This window comes from Orycteropus afer, unplaced genomic scaffold (assembly GCF_000298275.1).
Source record: "Orycteropus afer afer isolate SDZICR_OR568_19922 unplaced genomic scaffold, OryAfe1.0 scaffold00078, whole genome shotgun sequence".
Classification (NCBI taxonomy): Eukaryota; Metazoa; Chordata; class Mammalia; order Tubulidentata; family Orycteropodidae; genus Orycteropus; species Orycteropus afer.
This window is the reverse complement of record NW_006921665.1, coordinates 6949734-6967216: the sequence shown is the minus strand read 5'-3', so window position 1 is coordinate 6967216 and position 17483 is coordinate 6949734. Positions and strand designations below refer to the sequence as shown.

Sequence of the window (17483 nt, the reverse complement as noted above, 5' to 3'; positions counted from 1 at the left end):
GCCTGTACTTTCCCTTATTACATACTTTTTTAGGATAATAGGGGAAATGTTTTGGTATGTAAGATACTTGTGAAACTAATGCATCCCTAATCAAAGAAAGGTTGACTTTAAAAACTATTAAGCTAAGTAAGTGAGGAAACCCCTGACCCAATCCTCTCCCCAGCTCAAGACAATAATTAGTCCAGTTCAGTGACAATTTAGTGCCAGTCTCGATGTCTCAAAAGTTACTATCTCTATGAAGAAATGCATGATTTAAAAATCCATAGTTTTCAGTCCATAACAACGACATTACCTAAGCAGACTAACTGTGGGCAGGCCAAAGCCCAACAGGAGAAGCAAACAGGAAGGAGGTCCTACCCAAAACAGGCCCCTCAATAAATACTCAGAATCCAACCATAACAGACAATCAGACATTGGTAATTCTGAATTTCTTAATAAAATCACATGTAAATCAGTATAACAGAGAACACATGAATAGGTTTTAAAATCTCTTACACAAGCTTAACTGGAAAACAAAGGCATTCACTTTATATCAAAGCAGGGTTTAAAAACTGTTCTTAAAGGAAATATTCCTAACACAGTTCTTTGATCATGAAAATTTAAGAGAAACGAGCTAGGATTGGGATTATTTCCCCAAAGAGATTTGGGGAGAGATGTATCTGTTTAATTTATCCTACATGCCAAAGATAAAACCCATACAAGTTAAATGGTCTTGACAAGAACTCAAGAACCTTAGCAAAGCAGTACAAGTGTCAGTACTTTTTAATTTTTCACCAGTCTAGAGTAAACTGTATTACTGAGAACACTCAAGCAGTCTGCCATTTCTCTCCATAATACTCACTCTAGAATGTAAGGTAGATCCAGCTGTGAACTAAAAAGAGGAAAGATTTTTTTCTGTCCATTTTGATATACAAAACTCACTAGAGATTGTACATACCTAGAAGCCTAAAATGAATATATTTATAGTTTAGCGACTAAAGATTTTTGAATAAAACTAATATGCAAAATCATAATTTTATGAACAATTCAATACTATGACCTTACATTAAAGATTAGGGAACAGGTCACTGCAAATTACTAAGTAAAATTTCAGTAACAGAGATACTATTAATTACAAGAATAACAGTTAACTTGTATATAGTTCTTAGTCTGAAAGCCAGCACTATTCTAAGTGTTTTCAGTTAATCCTATAGCAACCCTAAAAAGAAGGTACTGTTACTATTATAACTACCACTTTATAAGTAGAAACTAAGATGAAATTAAATAAGTTGTCCAAGATCACATAGCTACTAGTGGTAAAGCAAGGCTTCAAAGTACTTGGTCTAGTTCCAGAGTCTTAGTTACATACTGTGCGTAAGGAGCTAAAATGCTGTACACCAAGATAATGAAATGGAGTCCCTGGGTGATACAAATAGTTAAGGTGGTTGGTTAACATCTTAGCTAACGTACTGGGCTCCACTCAGAGGTGCCTTGCAAGAAAGTCCTGGTGATCAAATTCTAAAACAGTCAGCCACTGAAAATTCTGTAAGAGCACAGTTCAACTTTGACAGATAGAGGTGGGGTTGCCAGAACTGACTCAATGGCAACTGATTTTTTTGTAAGATAATGAGATAATTATAACATACTTTGAAAGTCAGCTAATTATAAAACCATACCAGAATTGTAATGTTAAGTATGGCGGTTGAATTTCTATAGCTTTTTGAAAGAACATTAAGGGAAAAAACATCTAAGAAAATTCCAGGACCTCTATACTCAGATCCTCAGTTGCAAATCTAGCTAATATGATTAGATAGAATAATAGAGCTGTGAACTAATGACCTATCCTGAAATCTCAGAGAATACAGAAAATTTTCAAGTGAAAAAAAATAATAATAAATGAATGTCAAACACATACCTGCAAACCTGGCTGTTCCCAGAACAAGGGAACAGATCCCCGGATTTGTATGAAGGAAGAAATAGAGTCATCCAAGTATACAACCTGCAGAGAAAAATAACATATAAAATATTTCCACAGGACAAGCTGGTACTTCTTCACTAAAACTAATTTACTAAAACATGTTACATACTTGTCACAGCTGATTTTCACGACCATATTTCCTTATTGAAAACAGGCCACTAAATAGGTTGATTTTTGTTACTGTTAGTTCCTTTTTTATATATATTTACCAAGAAAATAATAAAACTATATGCAGGAGAATCACAACTTTCAATAAAGAATTCTTCAATATTTTATAGGCAAAAAATTTATATTTCATTTTTTTTCTTTAGCTTTTTATATGTTTCAAAACATAATTTGAAGACCTGAATTAGTGTAGAGGTGGGGGGTGTCTCTCAAAAAGCATAAAAGTATAAGCCTGAATTTACAATTATGTAGTTTTACAGCGAAAAGTAGCATAGCACACAACAATTCAATTACAAATGGGCAAAAATTCAGAATAGAAATCTCACCAAATATACAGATATGGCAAATAAGCATACGAAGAACTCAACATCTTATGCCTTTAAGGAGCTGCAAACTGCAACAATGAGAGACCACTACACACCTATTATGTTGTTGTTAGGTACTGGCAAGTTGGCTGACTCATAGTACCCCAATGTACAACAGACAGAAACACTGCACCAGTGTCACAGTCCTTGCTATACCTGAGCCCATCGTTGCAGCCACTGTGTCAATCCATTTCATTGAGGGCCTTCCCCTTTTCCATTGTCCCTCTACTTTGCCAAGCATGATATCCTTTTCCAGGGAATGGGCCCTTCTGACAATATAACCAAAGTAGGTAAGATGATGTCTGGCCATTCTCGCTTTCAAGAAGTATTATGGCTGCACTTCTTCCAGGACAGATTTGTTAGTTCTGGCAGTCCATGGCATTTTCCGTATTCTCCACCAACACCACAACTCAAAAGCATCAACTCTTCTTTGGTCTTCCTTATTCATTGTCCAACTTTCATATGCGTATGAGGTGACTGAAAATACTATGACTTGGATTAGGTGCATCTTAAGACATCTTTGCTCTTCAGCACTTTACAGAGGTCTTCTGCAGCAGATCTGCCCAGTGCAATGAGTCCTCTGATTTCCTGGCTGCTGCTTCCATGGGTATTGACTGTGGAACCAAGTAACATGAAATCTCTGACAACTTCAATCTTTTCTCTATTTATCATAATGTTGCTTATTGGTCCAGTTGTGAGGATTTTCGTTTTCTTTATGTTGAGATGTAATCCATATTGCAGATTGTAATCTTTAATCTTCGTTAGTAAGTGCTTCAAGTCATCTTCATTTTCAGCAAGCAACATTGTGTCATCTGCATATCACAGGTTGTTAATGAATATTCCTCCAATCCTAATGGCCTGTTCTTCATATGGTCCAGTTTCTCACACTTATTAGAATGGTTAAAATACAAAACACTGACAACACCAATGCTGGTAAGGATGTGGAACAAGAGGAACTTCAAAATGGTGCAGCTACTTTAAAGGCAGTCTAACAGTTTCTTATAAAGCTAACATAGGCTTACAGTGTTGTTGTTAGGTGCTGCTAAGTCAACACTGATGCATGGTGACCCTATGTAAAACAGAACGAAACACTGCCTGGTCATGTGCCATCCTCAAAATCTTTGCTATGCTTGAGTCCATCATTGTAGCCACTGTGTCAATCCATCTTGTTGAAGGCCTTTCCCTTTATCGCTGACCTTCAACTTTACCAAGCATGATATCTTTCTCTAGGAAATGGTCCCTCTTGATCACATGACCAAAGTAGGTAAGAATATGTCTGGCCATTCTCACTTCCAAGGAAAATTCCAGCTGCAGTTTCTCCAGGACAGATTTGTTTGCTCTTCTGGCAGTGCATGGTATTTTCAGGATTCTTTGACAACACCATAATTCAAAGGCAACAACTCTTCTTTGGTCTTCCTTATTCACAGTCCAGCTTTCACATGCATATAAGGAGACTGAAAATACCTTGGCTTGGGTAAGGCACACCTTACTCTTCAAAGAGACATCTTTGCTCTTTAGCACTTTAAAGAAGTCTTTTGCAGCAGATTTGTCCAGTGAAATACGTCGTCTGATATTTTGACTGCTGCTTGGATGGGTGTTGCTTGTGGATCCAAGTAAAAGGAAATCCTTGACAACTTCAATCTTTTCTCCATTTATCATGATGTTGCCTATTGGTTCAGTTACAATGATTTTTGTTTTATGTTGAGTTGTAATCCATACTGAAGACTGCAGTCTTTGATCTTCACCAGTAGTAAGTGCTTCAAGTCATCTTTATTTTCAGCAAGCAAGGCTGTGTCATTTGCATATGTCAGGCTGTTAATGAGTCTTCCTCCAATCCTGATGGCATGTTCTTCTTCGTATACTCCAGCTTCTCAGGTTATATGCTCAGCACACAGGTGAGTAAGTATGGTGAAAGGATACAACCATGGTGCACATCCTTCCTGATTTTAAACTATGCAGTATCCCATTGTTCTGTTCGAACAAAAGACTCTTTGTCTCTGTATATGTTCCTTATGAGCACAATTAAGTGTTCTCAAATTCCCATTCTTTGCAATGATATCCATCATTTCTTATGATCCACAGAGTCAACTGCCTTTGCATAGTCAATAAAACACAGGTAAACATCTTTCTGGTATTCTTTGCTTTCAGCCAAGATCCATCTGACATCAGCAATGACATCCCTCATTCCATGTCCTTTTCTGAATCCAGCTTGCATTTCTGGAAGTTCCCTGCCAATATACTGCTGCAACCATTTTTGAATTATCTTTAGGAAAATTTTACTGGAGTGTGGTATTAATGATACTGTTAGATAATTTCCACATTCTGATGGATCACCTCTCTGGAATGAGCACAAACACCGATCTCTTCCAGTCTGTTGGTCAGGTAGCTCTCTTTCAAATTTTTGGCCTAGGCAAGTTAACGCTGCCAGCCCTGCCTCTGGCTGTTGAAACATCTCAATGGGTGTTCCGTCAATTCCTGCACCCCTGTTTTCCACCAATTCTTCAGTGTACCTTGGACATCTTCTTTCAAATACCATTGGTTCTTGATCATATGAAATAGCTGAATATAGACCAATACTTTTTGGTACAGTGATTCTGTGTATCCCTTCCATCTTCTGACACTTCCCACATCATTCAATATTTTGCCCACTGAATCCTTCAATATTGCAACTTGAGCCCTGAATTCTTCCTTCAGTTCTTTCAGCTTGAGAAATGCTGAATGTATTCTTCCTTTTTGGTTTTCTAACTCTAGGTCTTTGCACATTTCATTATAATACTTTACTTTGTCTTCTCAAGTTGCCTTTTGAAATTTTCTTTTCAGCTCTTTTATCTCATTATTCCTTCCATTACTGGTTATTCTGCATTCAAGAGTAAGAGTATTTTCTGACATCCATTTTGGTCTTCTCCTTTTTTCCTGTCCTTTTAATATGTTTGCTTTCTTCTTGTGTCACATTCTTGATGTCATCCCACAACTCGTCTGGTTTTCAGTCACTGGTGTTCAATGCATCAAATCTGTTCTTCAGATGATCTCTAAATTCAGGTGAGATATAATCAAGCTCCTATTTTGGCTCTTGTGGACTTGTTTGAATTTTCTTCAGCTTCAAATTGAACTTGCATATAAGCAATTGATGGTCTGTTTCACAGTCAGCTCCTGGCCTTGTTTTGGCTGAAGATACTGAGCTTCTCCATCACTTCTTTCCACAGATGTAGTCAATCGGCACCCTGTGTATTCCATCTGCAGGTTCCACATGCCCTTTATGTTGCTGAAAAAAAGGTATTTGCAATGAGTAAGTTGTTGGTCTTGCAAAATTCTATTATGAGATCTCTGGTGTCATTTCTATCACCAATGCCATATTTTCCCACTACCTCTGATTGTTTGTTCCAACTTTCACATTCCAATGACCAGTAATCATAAAAACATCTTGATTGCATGTTCGATCAATTTCAGACTGCAGAAGTTGAGAAAAGCTTTCAATTTCTTCATCTTTGGCTTTAGGGTTTGGTGTGCAAGTTTGAACAATAATAGTATTAATTGGTCTTCCTTGTAGGTATATGGATATTATCCTATCAGTGACTGCACTGTACTTCAGGATAGATCTTCTTTTTTTTTTTTTTTTCCTTCAGGACAGATCTCAAAACATTCTTTGTGATAATAAATGTGACACTATCGCTCTTCAATTTGTCATGCCTGGAATAGTAGAGCATATGATTGATTCAAAATGGCCAATACCAGTCCACTTCAGCTCACTAATGCCTAGCATATCAATGTTTAAGTGTTTCATTTCATTTTTGACAACTTCCAATTTTCCTAGATTCCTATTTCATATATTCCATGTTACAAGGAGCTCCGGTAGCATAGTGCCTAAGGCACTTGACTGCTAACCAGAAGGCTGGCGGTTCAAACCCACCAGCCACTCCTAGGAAGGAAGGTTGGGCAATCCTACTTCCGTAGTGATACTGCCTCGGAAACCCAAGGAGGGGTCGCTATGAGTCGGGGCCGACTCAATGGCAAATAACAACAACAACAACAACATGTTACAATTAATGATGGATGCTTGCAATTGTTTCTTCCCATTTTGAGTTGTGCCCTATCAGCAAATGGAAATCTCAAAAGCTTTACTCCATCACATCATTAAGGTGGACTCTGCTTTGAGGAGGCAGTTCTTCCCCAGTCATATTTTGAGTGCCTTCCGACCTGAGAGACTCATCTTCTGGTACTATATCAGACAACGTTTCAAGCTTTTCATAAAATTTCCCAGTAATATATCAGACAATGTTTCACTGCTACTTATAAGGTTTTCACTGGCCGATTCTTTAAGAAGTTGATGCCCTCTTCCGTCTTCCCAGTCTTAGTCTAGAAGCTCTGCTGAAATCTGTCCACCATGGGGGACCCTGCTGGGATTTGAGACACCTGTGGCATACCCTCTAGCAATATGCAACCATCAATGTTACGACAAACTGACAGATGAGTGGTGGAAGCTTACCATATGATCCAGTAATTGTGCTCCTAGATATTTACTCAAATGAGATAACAACTTAAGTCCATATAAAAATCTGCACATGAGTATTTACAGCAGCTTTATTCATAATTGCCAAAAATTTGAAACAATCAAAATGTCCTTCAATAGGTAAATAGATAAACAAACTGTGCTATATCCACACAATGGAATATTATTTAGTGATAAAAAGAAATGAGTTACCAAATTATGAAAAGACATGGAGGAATGATAAATGCATACTACTAAGTGAAAGAACTAGTCTGAAAAATCTAACAATAATGTATGAGTCCAACTCCAGGACACTCTGGAAAAGGTAAAATTAGAGACAGTGAAAAGATCAGTGGTTGCCAAGGGGTCAGGGACAGAGGGGAGGGATGAACAGGTGGAGTACAGGCATTTTCAGGGTAGTAAAACTATTCTACACGTCATGCAATGGTAGACTCATGACATTATACATTTGTCAAAACCCACAGGGCTGTATAACACGAGTAAGTCCTAATGTAAACTATGGACTTTAGTTAATAATGATGTATCGATATTAGTTCATCAATTTTAACAAATGTAGTATAGGAATGCAAGATGTTAATAAGAAACTGTATGCAGAAGGGAATGGAGAATATGAATACTCTGTACTTTCTACACAATTTTTCTATAAACCTAAAATTGCTCTATAAAATAAAACCTATTAAAAATTCATCATAACTTTTAATATTTTTCCCCAGAGTGAAACTACTTTTATTTCAGCAGATTATCCACATATAATTGTTGTTTTTGCCAAATAAAACAATGTAAACTCATGTGGTTTTTGGTGATAAATTCTGTTTAAACAGTGGGGGAAATAATCTAAATATTCAAAAGCAATATTCAGTCTTAGGAGGAACAGGCAGGGCTAGTAATTGAAGTCTTAGAGCTCAAGTAAAACTACTCTTTCTCACAATAGCTTGTTGGCCCAAAGCTTCTGCGTTTGTGAGGTCACAGGTAGTAGTCCTGTCAGATCTAGAAACCAGGTGTCCACACTGTGTTGATGGCCCCGGGCCTAGAGCCCTTTGTTCTCCCTCCTAACACCTTCTCAGGGGAACAAGGACCTGGTATGTTTACTAAAATACAGAATGGTGGATATTTTCTAGAGGATGGTTTGATTTTTAGACATCCTCCTTTTCATGGAGAAATAAGGATTATTTTTGTCATTTTAATTCACCATGTAAGGTAAATCAACTGTTATTTCCTTAGTTCTCATTACAGAACCCTCAGTTGAGAATTGCCAGAGAACAGAAATTCCCAGCAGACAATCTGTCTATTATCAGCTATTTGTTATTATGTGCCATCAAGTCGGACCGACTCATACCGACCCCTCCTTGGGTTTCCGAGGCAGTATCATTACAGAACTAGATTTCCCCATCTTCCTTCCGAGGAGTGGCTGGTGATTTTGAACCTCCAGCCTTGTGCTATAGCCTCTTATAAATTGGCCAGGACTTCTTACCAGAGTTCAGCAATCCAGAGTTGCATTATTTACATATGTAAATGCTTAGGATGGATGATCAAGAGCAATGATGGAAAATGGAACAAAAAAGGGCAATGGTAAAATACGAACATTGAATTGGGACAAGGGATAGTAAGTCAGACCTATTTTAAGACCTGCCTCTGAGCAGTGTCCAGTCAGAGGTGACATTGGGCTTCTATGGCCCCAGCTCCCTGGGTAGGGTGCCCCATTGAGGCACAGCTATACTTCTGCACATGCATGTTGGGCAGGCTCACCATCTGGGTCCAGTTCTGCCTCCCTCCTTGATGCTTATGATCAATGACAGCAAAGTCATTGCTGAGGAGGTGCACTGCTGTGGCCCCAGAAATGGCTGCTGGCAGGTCAGGGACTCTTGGGATTGGTGGCAGGACCCCACATACTTATGGGCCAGGAAGCCTGGTTCTCAGCCCACATCATCCCCTACAGACCGATGTACTTCTCCTGGCAACAGTAACAGGTATCCTTGGTCACTGGCGCCTCAGGGTCACAATTGCCCTAAGCTTTGTAGGCCTTCAGGTCCAGGGTGTGCAGCTTCAGCTGGGGCTCATGCAGTCCTGCACCCCCACTCCCTGCCACCTAAGAGGCAAAGTGTACCAGGTTGTGGGCACTAGAGGCCAGTGGCAGGTGCTCCCTCTGCACTAATACCTGAAGTAGCAGCAGCTGCCAGGGAAGCTTAGCTGCTGCTAGAAGCTCACTGCCTCGATCATTTTGAAGACCTTCCAGCCACTCTTGTGGAGGGACAATAGCCTGGAGTCAATGAGGGATGTGTGACTGGCACTGACCTCATGCACATGCAGCAACTCTGTGATCTGGGCTTGGGTGCTGTGTGGGAACAGCCTCATGTGCCTGTGGAGTGTGGCCCTGGGGATCAGCTACTGAAAGAGTCACAGCATGGCCTGCACCAGCTTGCTGTCAGGCACCAGCCATTTCTCTATGCCAAACACCAGCAGGTGAGTGGAAGACTTAGACACCAGGGGCCTACTGGCTACCTCTCAGAATTTCTGGCTGAACCTCTTCCTATGGGAGAGGACCTTGTGGCTGTGTTATAACATGGTCATGGGCAAGAATGACCAGCTCCTCCATGTCAGCTTTGTCTAGGACAGGTACCTTGCTGAGATACAGTAGTTGCAGCAGGATGCCTTGGATTTGCTGCTTGGTCAGGGACACTTTGGGGCCAGCCAGCGGCAGGCAGTGCCCAGAGTACCCAGCAGAGCCACAGTGGCTGCATGTTGCTGCTCAGGGGTGCCAGGTACAGAGGGGATGTAATCCAGAGTAGACTCTAGGAAGGACTTATGGCCCAATAGGGTGTCTAACTTTTAATTTTTGGCTGTTGAGGTTTGATATAATTTCACCAAAAAAAAAAAAACTTTCTTTACATTGTCTAACTCTTGACCATGCCATGCTGATTAGTGAATATCCTGTTACTTACTTGTACAGCCAAACCCAAATAAGTTTGTTCTAGGAAAACCTTCAAGGCCAATAAGTAGCCAAGAATAATAATGAAATACTACAGATGTCAAAATGAGTTCTTAAAAAATAAAAATCTGTCTTTCTATTACAGTAGTCCCTCTATATCTGCTAGGGATTGGTTCCAGGACCCCAGCGGATACCAAAGGTGGATGCTCAAGTTCCTTATGAAAACTGGCATAGCATTTGCATACAATCTACACATATCCTTTCATACACCGTAAATCATCTCTAGATTACTTAAAATATCTAACACAATGTAAATAGCACTTTACACTCCCTCGTAACCTCTGAGGGATTGTATTAGCCACTTAATTGCTTTTTTTTCTTCTGAATATTTTCGATCTGTGACTGGTTGAATCTCTGGATGTGGAACCCATAGATAAGAAGGGCAAACTGTATTTTCTGTGCCTGTCATATAATAAATAAATTAAGTAATACAAAACACTGTATACCTGTTCTGTTTCTACAAAATTAGCGACGTGACCATCATCGTTTGTTCCCCGGACATTAAACCTGGTCCCAGCTCGTTCACAGCTTAGTCTTGAAATGAGGCAAGCCTTTGCCTGTTTATGAGCAGCATAAATTGTTCTGATTTCTACTCCTCCACACATGAGGCGTAACAACCAGTCATCACAATTCACACCATAGTGCTTGAGATGCAAGTGCAAAGATTGATTCCTAACAGAAAAAGAAATTACTGCATTAGCTTACTGAGCACTAAATAATAAAGTATAAGTTTTAAAACAGTGCTTCTGGAACATTAGATTGGTTATACTAAATTGAAAATGAACAAATGACTATGCTAGAAATCAGAAGATACGGTTATAATATGAGATCCTGGGATATGTGATCTATGGTCCATAGAAGAGAAGCCTGTTTTGTTTTTGTGTTTTTCTGTTATGTCTTTCTACACAATATATTTACAATCTAACTTGTTCCATTTAAGAAAGCAAATTGGAATGTAAATGAGTAGTGAGATTACTACTAGGATAACATTAAATCTGACAAACATAGTTTATTTAAAAAATTAATAAATGACTTAAGCTTTCATATTTTACTACCATCTACACTGAACTGAAGGAAAACTCAAAATGATTGTAACCTAACATGTCCAGACACCACTGCTAATACGTGTGTCACAGTGTATGCATAAGAGACTTATTTGTCCTCATTTAGATAGACGTCATATCCTAGGCATTCTGTAAAGGTGGTTTTCTCTCTGTTCTCCGTTTTCATTTTTCTTTGTTGTCAATATGTCACTATTTTAATTTTATCTAAATTCATACGTAACTCTAAACTGGCAGCAGCTCTGAATCACCAATGTAGTAAAATTACCTGGGTTTTGTGATAGGTATTTACCATTTTTAGGCAATAAAACTTACTTGATTATATCCTGGAAAATAATACTAAGCTGCAAGGGTATACATGATAAATAAAGCTTCCATTTGTTTATGCAACATGAAGGTGGAGCATGTCTTTCCTTAGCAAAATTGCAAAATGAGCAAAATTCACCTTTGGTGTTTTAGCCTCCCTTTGTCAATCTGTCTCCTACTGAATAAATTCCCCAAGCTTTTATCTAAAACTATTCCCATCCTCAAGCTTAATTCAAAGAAAAGAGGAATTACACACTCTCCTAACTTATTGACATAGTTAGGTTCCAAAGACCAAGTCATTATGTGAAAATCAGCATTATGTGAAAATGGAGGATGACTACATCAGATCCCAAAATGGAGAGTTACTACATCATTTTGCAATGACCAAATTACATCATTACATAATTACCAAACCACTGAGAATCATGGCCCAGCCAAGGTGAAACATAACTATCACAGCCAGCACCTTGGCATTTGTTACTGCCAGACCTAATACAGCCATATAGCAGACTTTTTACTGTATAAATGCAAGATGTCAGATAACAAGATAGTTGATAAGTGAGGAATAGATGTATTCCTACTGATTAAACTTAGCAAATACACTTGATTGCCGGTATTTTAGCCAAGTTACCTTCACTTCCTCGGACTCTTAAGTATGGTAGAAAAGACTTTCTCTCTCAAGCTAAGTAATTTAGGGTAGAAATGAGGAGAAAACAAAAAGGGAAGGAAGGAACTTTCCTAAGAACAGATGCAACACCTTTAGATTTTTCAAGGGATTTCAATGTTTTCCACCAGAACAAGTATAGTACTGACAGGGTTTTAACTCTCAGAAGTCTATTTCTGAATGCTAGGTAAAAGCACGTCCCCTCATTATTACTTCTAAGCAGACAGGGCTTTATGTTCACTCATCTACCCTGTCAATCCCTCCCTCTCTCACTTTGATCCTCCTCCTTTGCTAAGCCCCAAGTCTCTGACATAGCAGCTATAAAGCCTTGTTTTCTGCCCTTTCTTCTCACTCATGCCACTATCCTGGACCAAGACACTTGGCTGTTAGCTACTAGCTGATCAACTCTGTGGTTAGTTTCTTACCCTAAAGTTGTTGACATTGAGCCCTCTGACACCCAGGGCAAATGAGTCAGACCTGAATGTGCTACTCAAGGACTGTTCAGATAGACAGTGAAAGTATGTGTAAGAGAAAATATACAAGGGGGAAAACCTTGAATCTGAGCTACTGTGGGAATTCGAAAACAGAGTACTAGACTTTGGTCTTGTAATAAATGAAAAGATAAATAATTTGCACATGGTATTATGGGAAAAAGTCAACACTGATGACAGTTGCAGGCAAGAGAACCACTGTACTAGAAATCTGGTCTGGCTACAATAAAGCAGTACTAACTATAGTCACCTGTGTTCTATGTACCATTTGTACCTACTTGCAATACAGCATATTTATGCACCATCATGAAATATAGTACAATTACCTACATAAGTTCTATTTTATTACAGTATTGGGCTTTGTCCCAGTATACTACTTCTTTGTAGTTTGTTGCTCTTAAATCAGTATCATTTACCTATAGCCTTAAAATTTTTAAAAAAGTAATAATATGGGAATGATGGTTCTAGGATGGTGATGCTGCCTGAGACAAGATCTCGATACTAAGAACATGAATACCACAATTTTATTACAATCAAATTCATTCCTAAATCAAAAGCAAGTGTTTTAAATATGCTTCCGAAATGAAAGGTTGGTCCACATCAGGGAGAACAAATGGTTTTCACATGCCAACACCAGAACACCAGCAGTGGCTGCCTACATGCTGTGCTGAGGCTCCTAGAGGAGGAAGAATCAGTCTGCTCACTAGCAACAGCTGTCCCTTCCTACTGCTAGAAATAGCAACCGTTGTGTTCAAAATTACCAAGCTACTGCACAACATGTAAATACAATGGGAAAAAAATAAAACAAACTCACCAGAAAAATCTATTATCAGTTGTGTGTTCCTGCATGCTACGATGTGCATTAAGACTCAGATCTAAACTAATTCCAGATGCAGACCATGCAAAATAAAAGTTTCCTGAATTCAAAACTTTTCGAACTTCTGAAATGCGATCCTCATCTGAAGAATCAACTCGTAGTGATATAAACTCAGTGGAAGTAACTCGGAAAACTTCAGATTCTTGAATTTTTCCAACAGACATACATCCAGTGACTAGGACCAGATAATGTAACATAGTATCACCTGCAAAAAACAAAGATTTAATTGAATGAAAAGCCCTAGTGTTTTTCAAGCTATTCAAAGTTTCTTCTTCTTTCTTCTGATGTCTTCTTCTTTTAAATCTGACATTGTGATTATTTTAAACTTACTATGGATGTCTTTAAGTTTAAATTATTTACATGAGATTGTTTCAAGAGTTGAAAAAAATCCTTGTTTAAATATATTTAGTATGTAAAGCATTTAACCATTACTCTCCCATTTATACAATTGTTCCTCTATTTAACCTGAGGGTATGGAAACTTCTCTATCTTCCTTTTATGATTATCAGGAAGTTCAAATGAGAAAATTATTAAACAATCAAGCTGAGAAACACACATGTGGGCTGATGATATATAGGCAAAAAGCCTCTGGTAACAACTAATATTTATAAAGAAATTTGGCTTACAAACATTTTCATAGAGAGTTTTTCATCTAATTGTGACAAAAATTCTATGAAATAAGAAATCAGCTAGAATTCAGCAAGAGCGAACTTTGAGCACTGCACTGGTACAGGGAGAAGTGATCCTAAATATTGGCTTCACCACTTAATGTCTGGACCAACCCAGGATGTTAACTCAACCAGTGTGAGATAGCTTCCCTTACAAAAAGATAAAAAACAATTAAATACCTCATTGAACTGAGGATTACCCAAGACAATACTAGAATAGCAACTAGGCATAATACTTGACATGAGACAGATACATAACAAACAACAAATCTCCATTTTACACACCAGTGCCACTCCAAGTCTGGTCCCTAAACTATTCACTCCCTAATGAGAAAAGGTACTTATACCAGAATAGAAGGAGCTCTGGTAGCATAGTGCCTAAGGCACTTGACTGCTAACCAGAAGGCTGGGGGTTCAAACCTACCAGCCACTCCTCAGAAGGAAGGTTGGGCATCTACTTCTGTAGTGATACTGCCTCAGAAACCCAAGGAAGGGTCACTATGAGTCAGGTCTGACTCGAGGGCACTTAACAACAACAACACCAGAATAGAAATCAAATACATTATTTAGTTCACCCTTTAGTTCAGCTGCCTTTTATTCATAGTAAGACTTTATAGATGAATGAAGATGGGTGTTAATTCGTTCCTTATCTAATCATGGACCAGTAAATAACAGTTCACAAAGAATGATACAAGCCTTTGGCCACACTCCAAGTCACAATGTTAAATACAATCAAACTTAAAATAAAGGTTACTTTGCAGCCTTGGTGACACAAAGTAGAAGAGATAGGTTTAAGCCAAGCCTTCTGAATCCAAAATAGATGTTGTCTTTTCTACTGTAAGCACAGAAATGAATGTGGTCGCCACTAAAATACTATTTCTAAACACACTGAAGCGAAAAAAAGGGGGGGGGGGCAGCTCCTAGATTTTCTCTTTTGACAAACATACCAATCCTTTAAAAAAAAAAAAAAAGTATTCAAACAGGACAGTGTCTCTGTTTGAACATGCAGCCCTGTTGGGCAACAAATTTTATCACAAGATTAGCTTAATTAGGGTTTAAAAGTTGTTACCATATTTTTTGCTCAAATATGGAGTCTGAAAATGATCTATCGATACTATCTCTCAAATTCTTAAAACTACACAAACAGAAATGCAAAACTGGACAGATAATAATGAATAATAAACTTACCAAGATTTAATCGTAAAACACCTAAGAGTCCATATGCATCCATTACTTTGGAGTATGTACCTTTGATCGCTTCTTTTTCTGCAGATGCTACAAAAAAAGTTTAAGGTTAAGACAGCAACTTGAAACATTGGCTTCTGTTTAGAAATAAAGCCAGAGTTTCAGCCAAAAGTTTCAAAATCTAACAGATATTTTAACATTAATGTACTACATAAAATATTTTCTCAAACTACTTCCACTCCTCATTTATCAACATGGTTAGGTTCCAAAGACCAGACTGTTATGCGAAAATCAGCACCATGCAAAAATGGAGGTGACTACATCATTACATAACTATCAAACCACTGAGAATCACGGCCCAGCTAAGCTGACACATAATCTTAACCACACAACCACTGTTACTCTCGCTTCCTAACTTGGCATTCATTACTGCCAAAATACTTTGTTTATGTGCAAAATAGTCTGACTTTTTTTACTATGGTTATAAATGCAAAATGTTAGATAATGAGATTGGTTTAGGGTGATTGTTTTTGCTTAGGTGTAGTAAGTTAACTATTCTCCCCAAATTCTTAAACAAAATACTTACAGTACCATCTAGTAATTAATTCATCCTTTCCCCAATGAACTGAACTACTACTTTTAATAATATACTACGTACTCAGAGCTGTTTTGGAGTTTTCTTCTTTGCCTTCTCTTAATATTCATACAACTATTCTGTGATATCTCCTGTAGGATAAGATCCAACTCCTTAATAAGGAATCTTTCACAACATGGCCCCAACTTACTATTTGTTTCATCTTTCTTTACTTCCATCTCCCTCCCACCCCTTATATCTCATGCTCCCATCACATTTTTTTTTTTTTACATTTCTATGCCTTCTGCCTAGAAGTTCTCTACTCCACCTTTGCCCTTTGGCAAATTCTATCAACCACATAAATATACAGCCACAAGGTCACACTCCTGGAAGCCCTCTTTACTTCTCCAGGCACATTCTTTCACAGAGCTCCCTCTTCATGGGGCCAAAACATTTTATACATCCTTATCATTTGTCTTTCCTAGTAGCCAGTGTGCTCCCTGAAGGCAATGCGGGGGGAGAGTTTCGTGGAAATGTTGAATGGATTCTGACTCTTGGAGACCCCATCTGTGTCCAAGCAGAACTTCTCCATAGAGTTTCCAATGAGTGATTTTTCAGAAATAAATCACGAGGACTTTCTTCTAAGGCACCTCTGGCTAAACTTAAAATTCTAACATTTTGGTTAGGAGCCTGGTGTATTAACTAGTGTATTAACTTAGGACTCTTGAAGACTGGGAAATCTACTTCCGTAATAATACTGTCTCGGCAACCCAAAGAGGGGTCGCTATGAGTCAGGTCCAACTCAATGGCACATAATAACAACAACAAGGACTCTGGAAGGCAAGAACTCTGTCTTATTAATTCTTTTATCCCTGACACTTAGAATAGTGTTTGACACACAAGACAAAACCTTTCAACAATGAAAGCTAATGGCAATACTTGATTATATAGCTTAGTATAGATATGGAAAAACCTTCAGACTGGCCTTTGGCTTAATTTATTTTTTCTGCTATAAAGTTACTGTTATCTTATTAATGAATATAAGCCAGAGGATAATTTCTCTACAGCAAACTATTATAACTGTTTCTATTGAGCAAAGAAACAAAAATCTCTGAAATTTTAAAGAACAAAATCTTCCTAGTAGTTAGCAAATATACTACTTAGAAGTTTGGCAAAGAACAAAACATATAAACACAGTATATATGTGTTCAATGACAATAAAAAATAATGACATTCTAAAGTCTACATATAATCCAGAAGGGTATTATCCTTTTTCTTTCCTTCCTTTCTCCCTCACTGCCATTCTTTCCCCACTCCCAAATCCACAACCCCCAAAACTTACCTCTTGGTCAACAGGTTCACTCCTTATTTACCTCTTATCTCTCCCTTTTCCCCTTCCCCCATTCAGCTACAATACAGAATTACAGTAGTACATTTTGGAAATATTGGTGTTCTGCATTAGAAAGGTACCACCTTGGAAACCCAAGGAGGGGTCGCTATGAGTTGTGTTCTACTCCAAGGCAGTGGGTTTGGTTTAGGAGCTCTGGTAGCATAGTGCCTAAGGCATCTGACTGCTAATCAGAAGGCTGATGGTTCAACCCACCAGCCATTCCTCAGAAGGAAGGTTGGGCAATCTTACTTCCATAGTGATACGCCTGGGAAACCCCAGGAGGGGTC

The 17483-nt window shown here is 38.3% G+C and overlaps 1 protein-coding gene and 1 pseudogene across 1 annotated transcript in view; both read right to left on the bottom strand.

Moving 5' to 3' along the window:
* Nucleotides 1-17483, bottom strand: part of SYNJ1 (synaptojanin 1) — a 150710-nt gene that overhangs the window by 98449 nt on the left and 34778 nt on the right. The window contains 4 exon segments of the mRNA XM_007941282.1: nt 1895-1978; nt 10427-10652; nt 13317-13584; nt 15236-15322. Coding sequence (XP_007939473.1) covers nt 1895-1978; nt 10427-10652; nt 13317-13584; nt 15236-15322 — 665 coding nt within the window.
* Nucleotides 8662-9732, bottom strand: LOC122150034 (annotated as a pseudogene).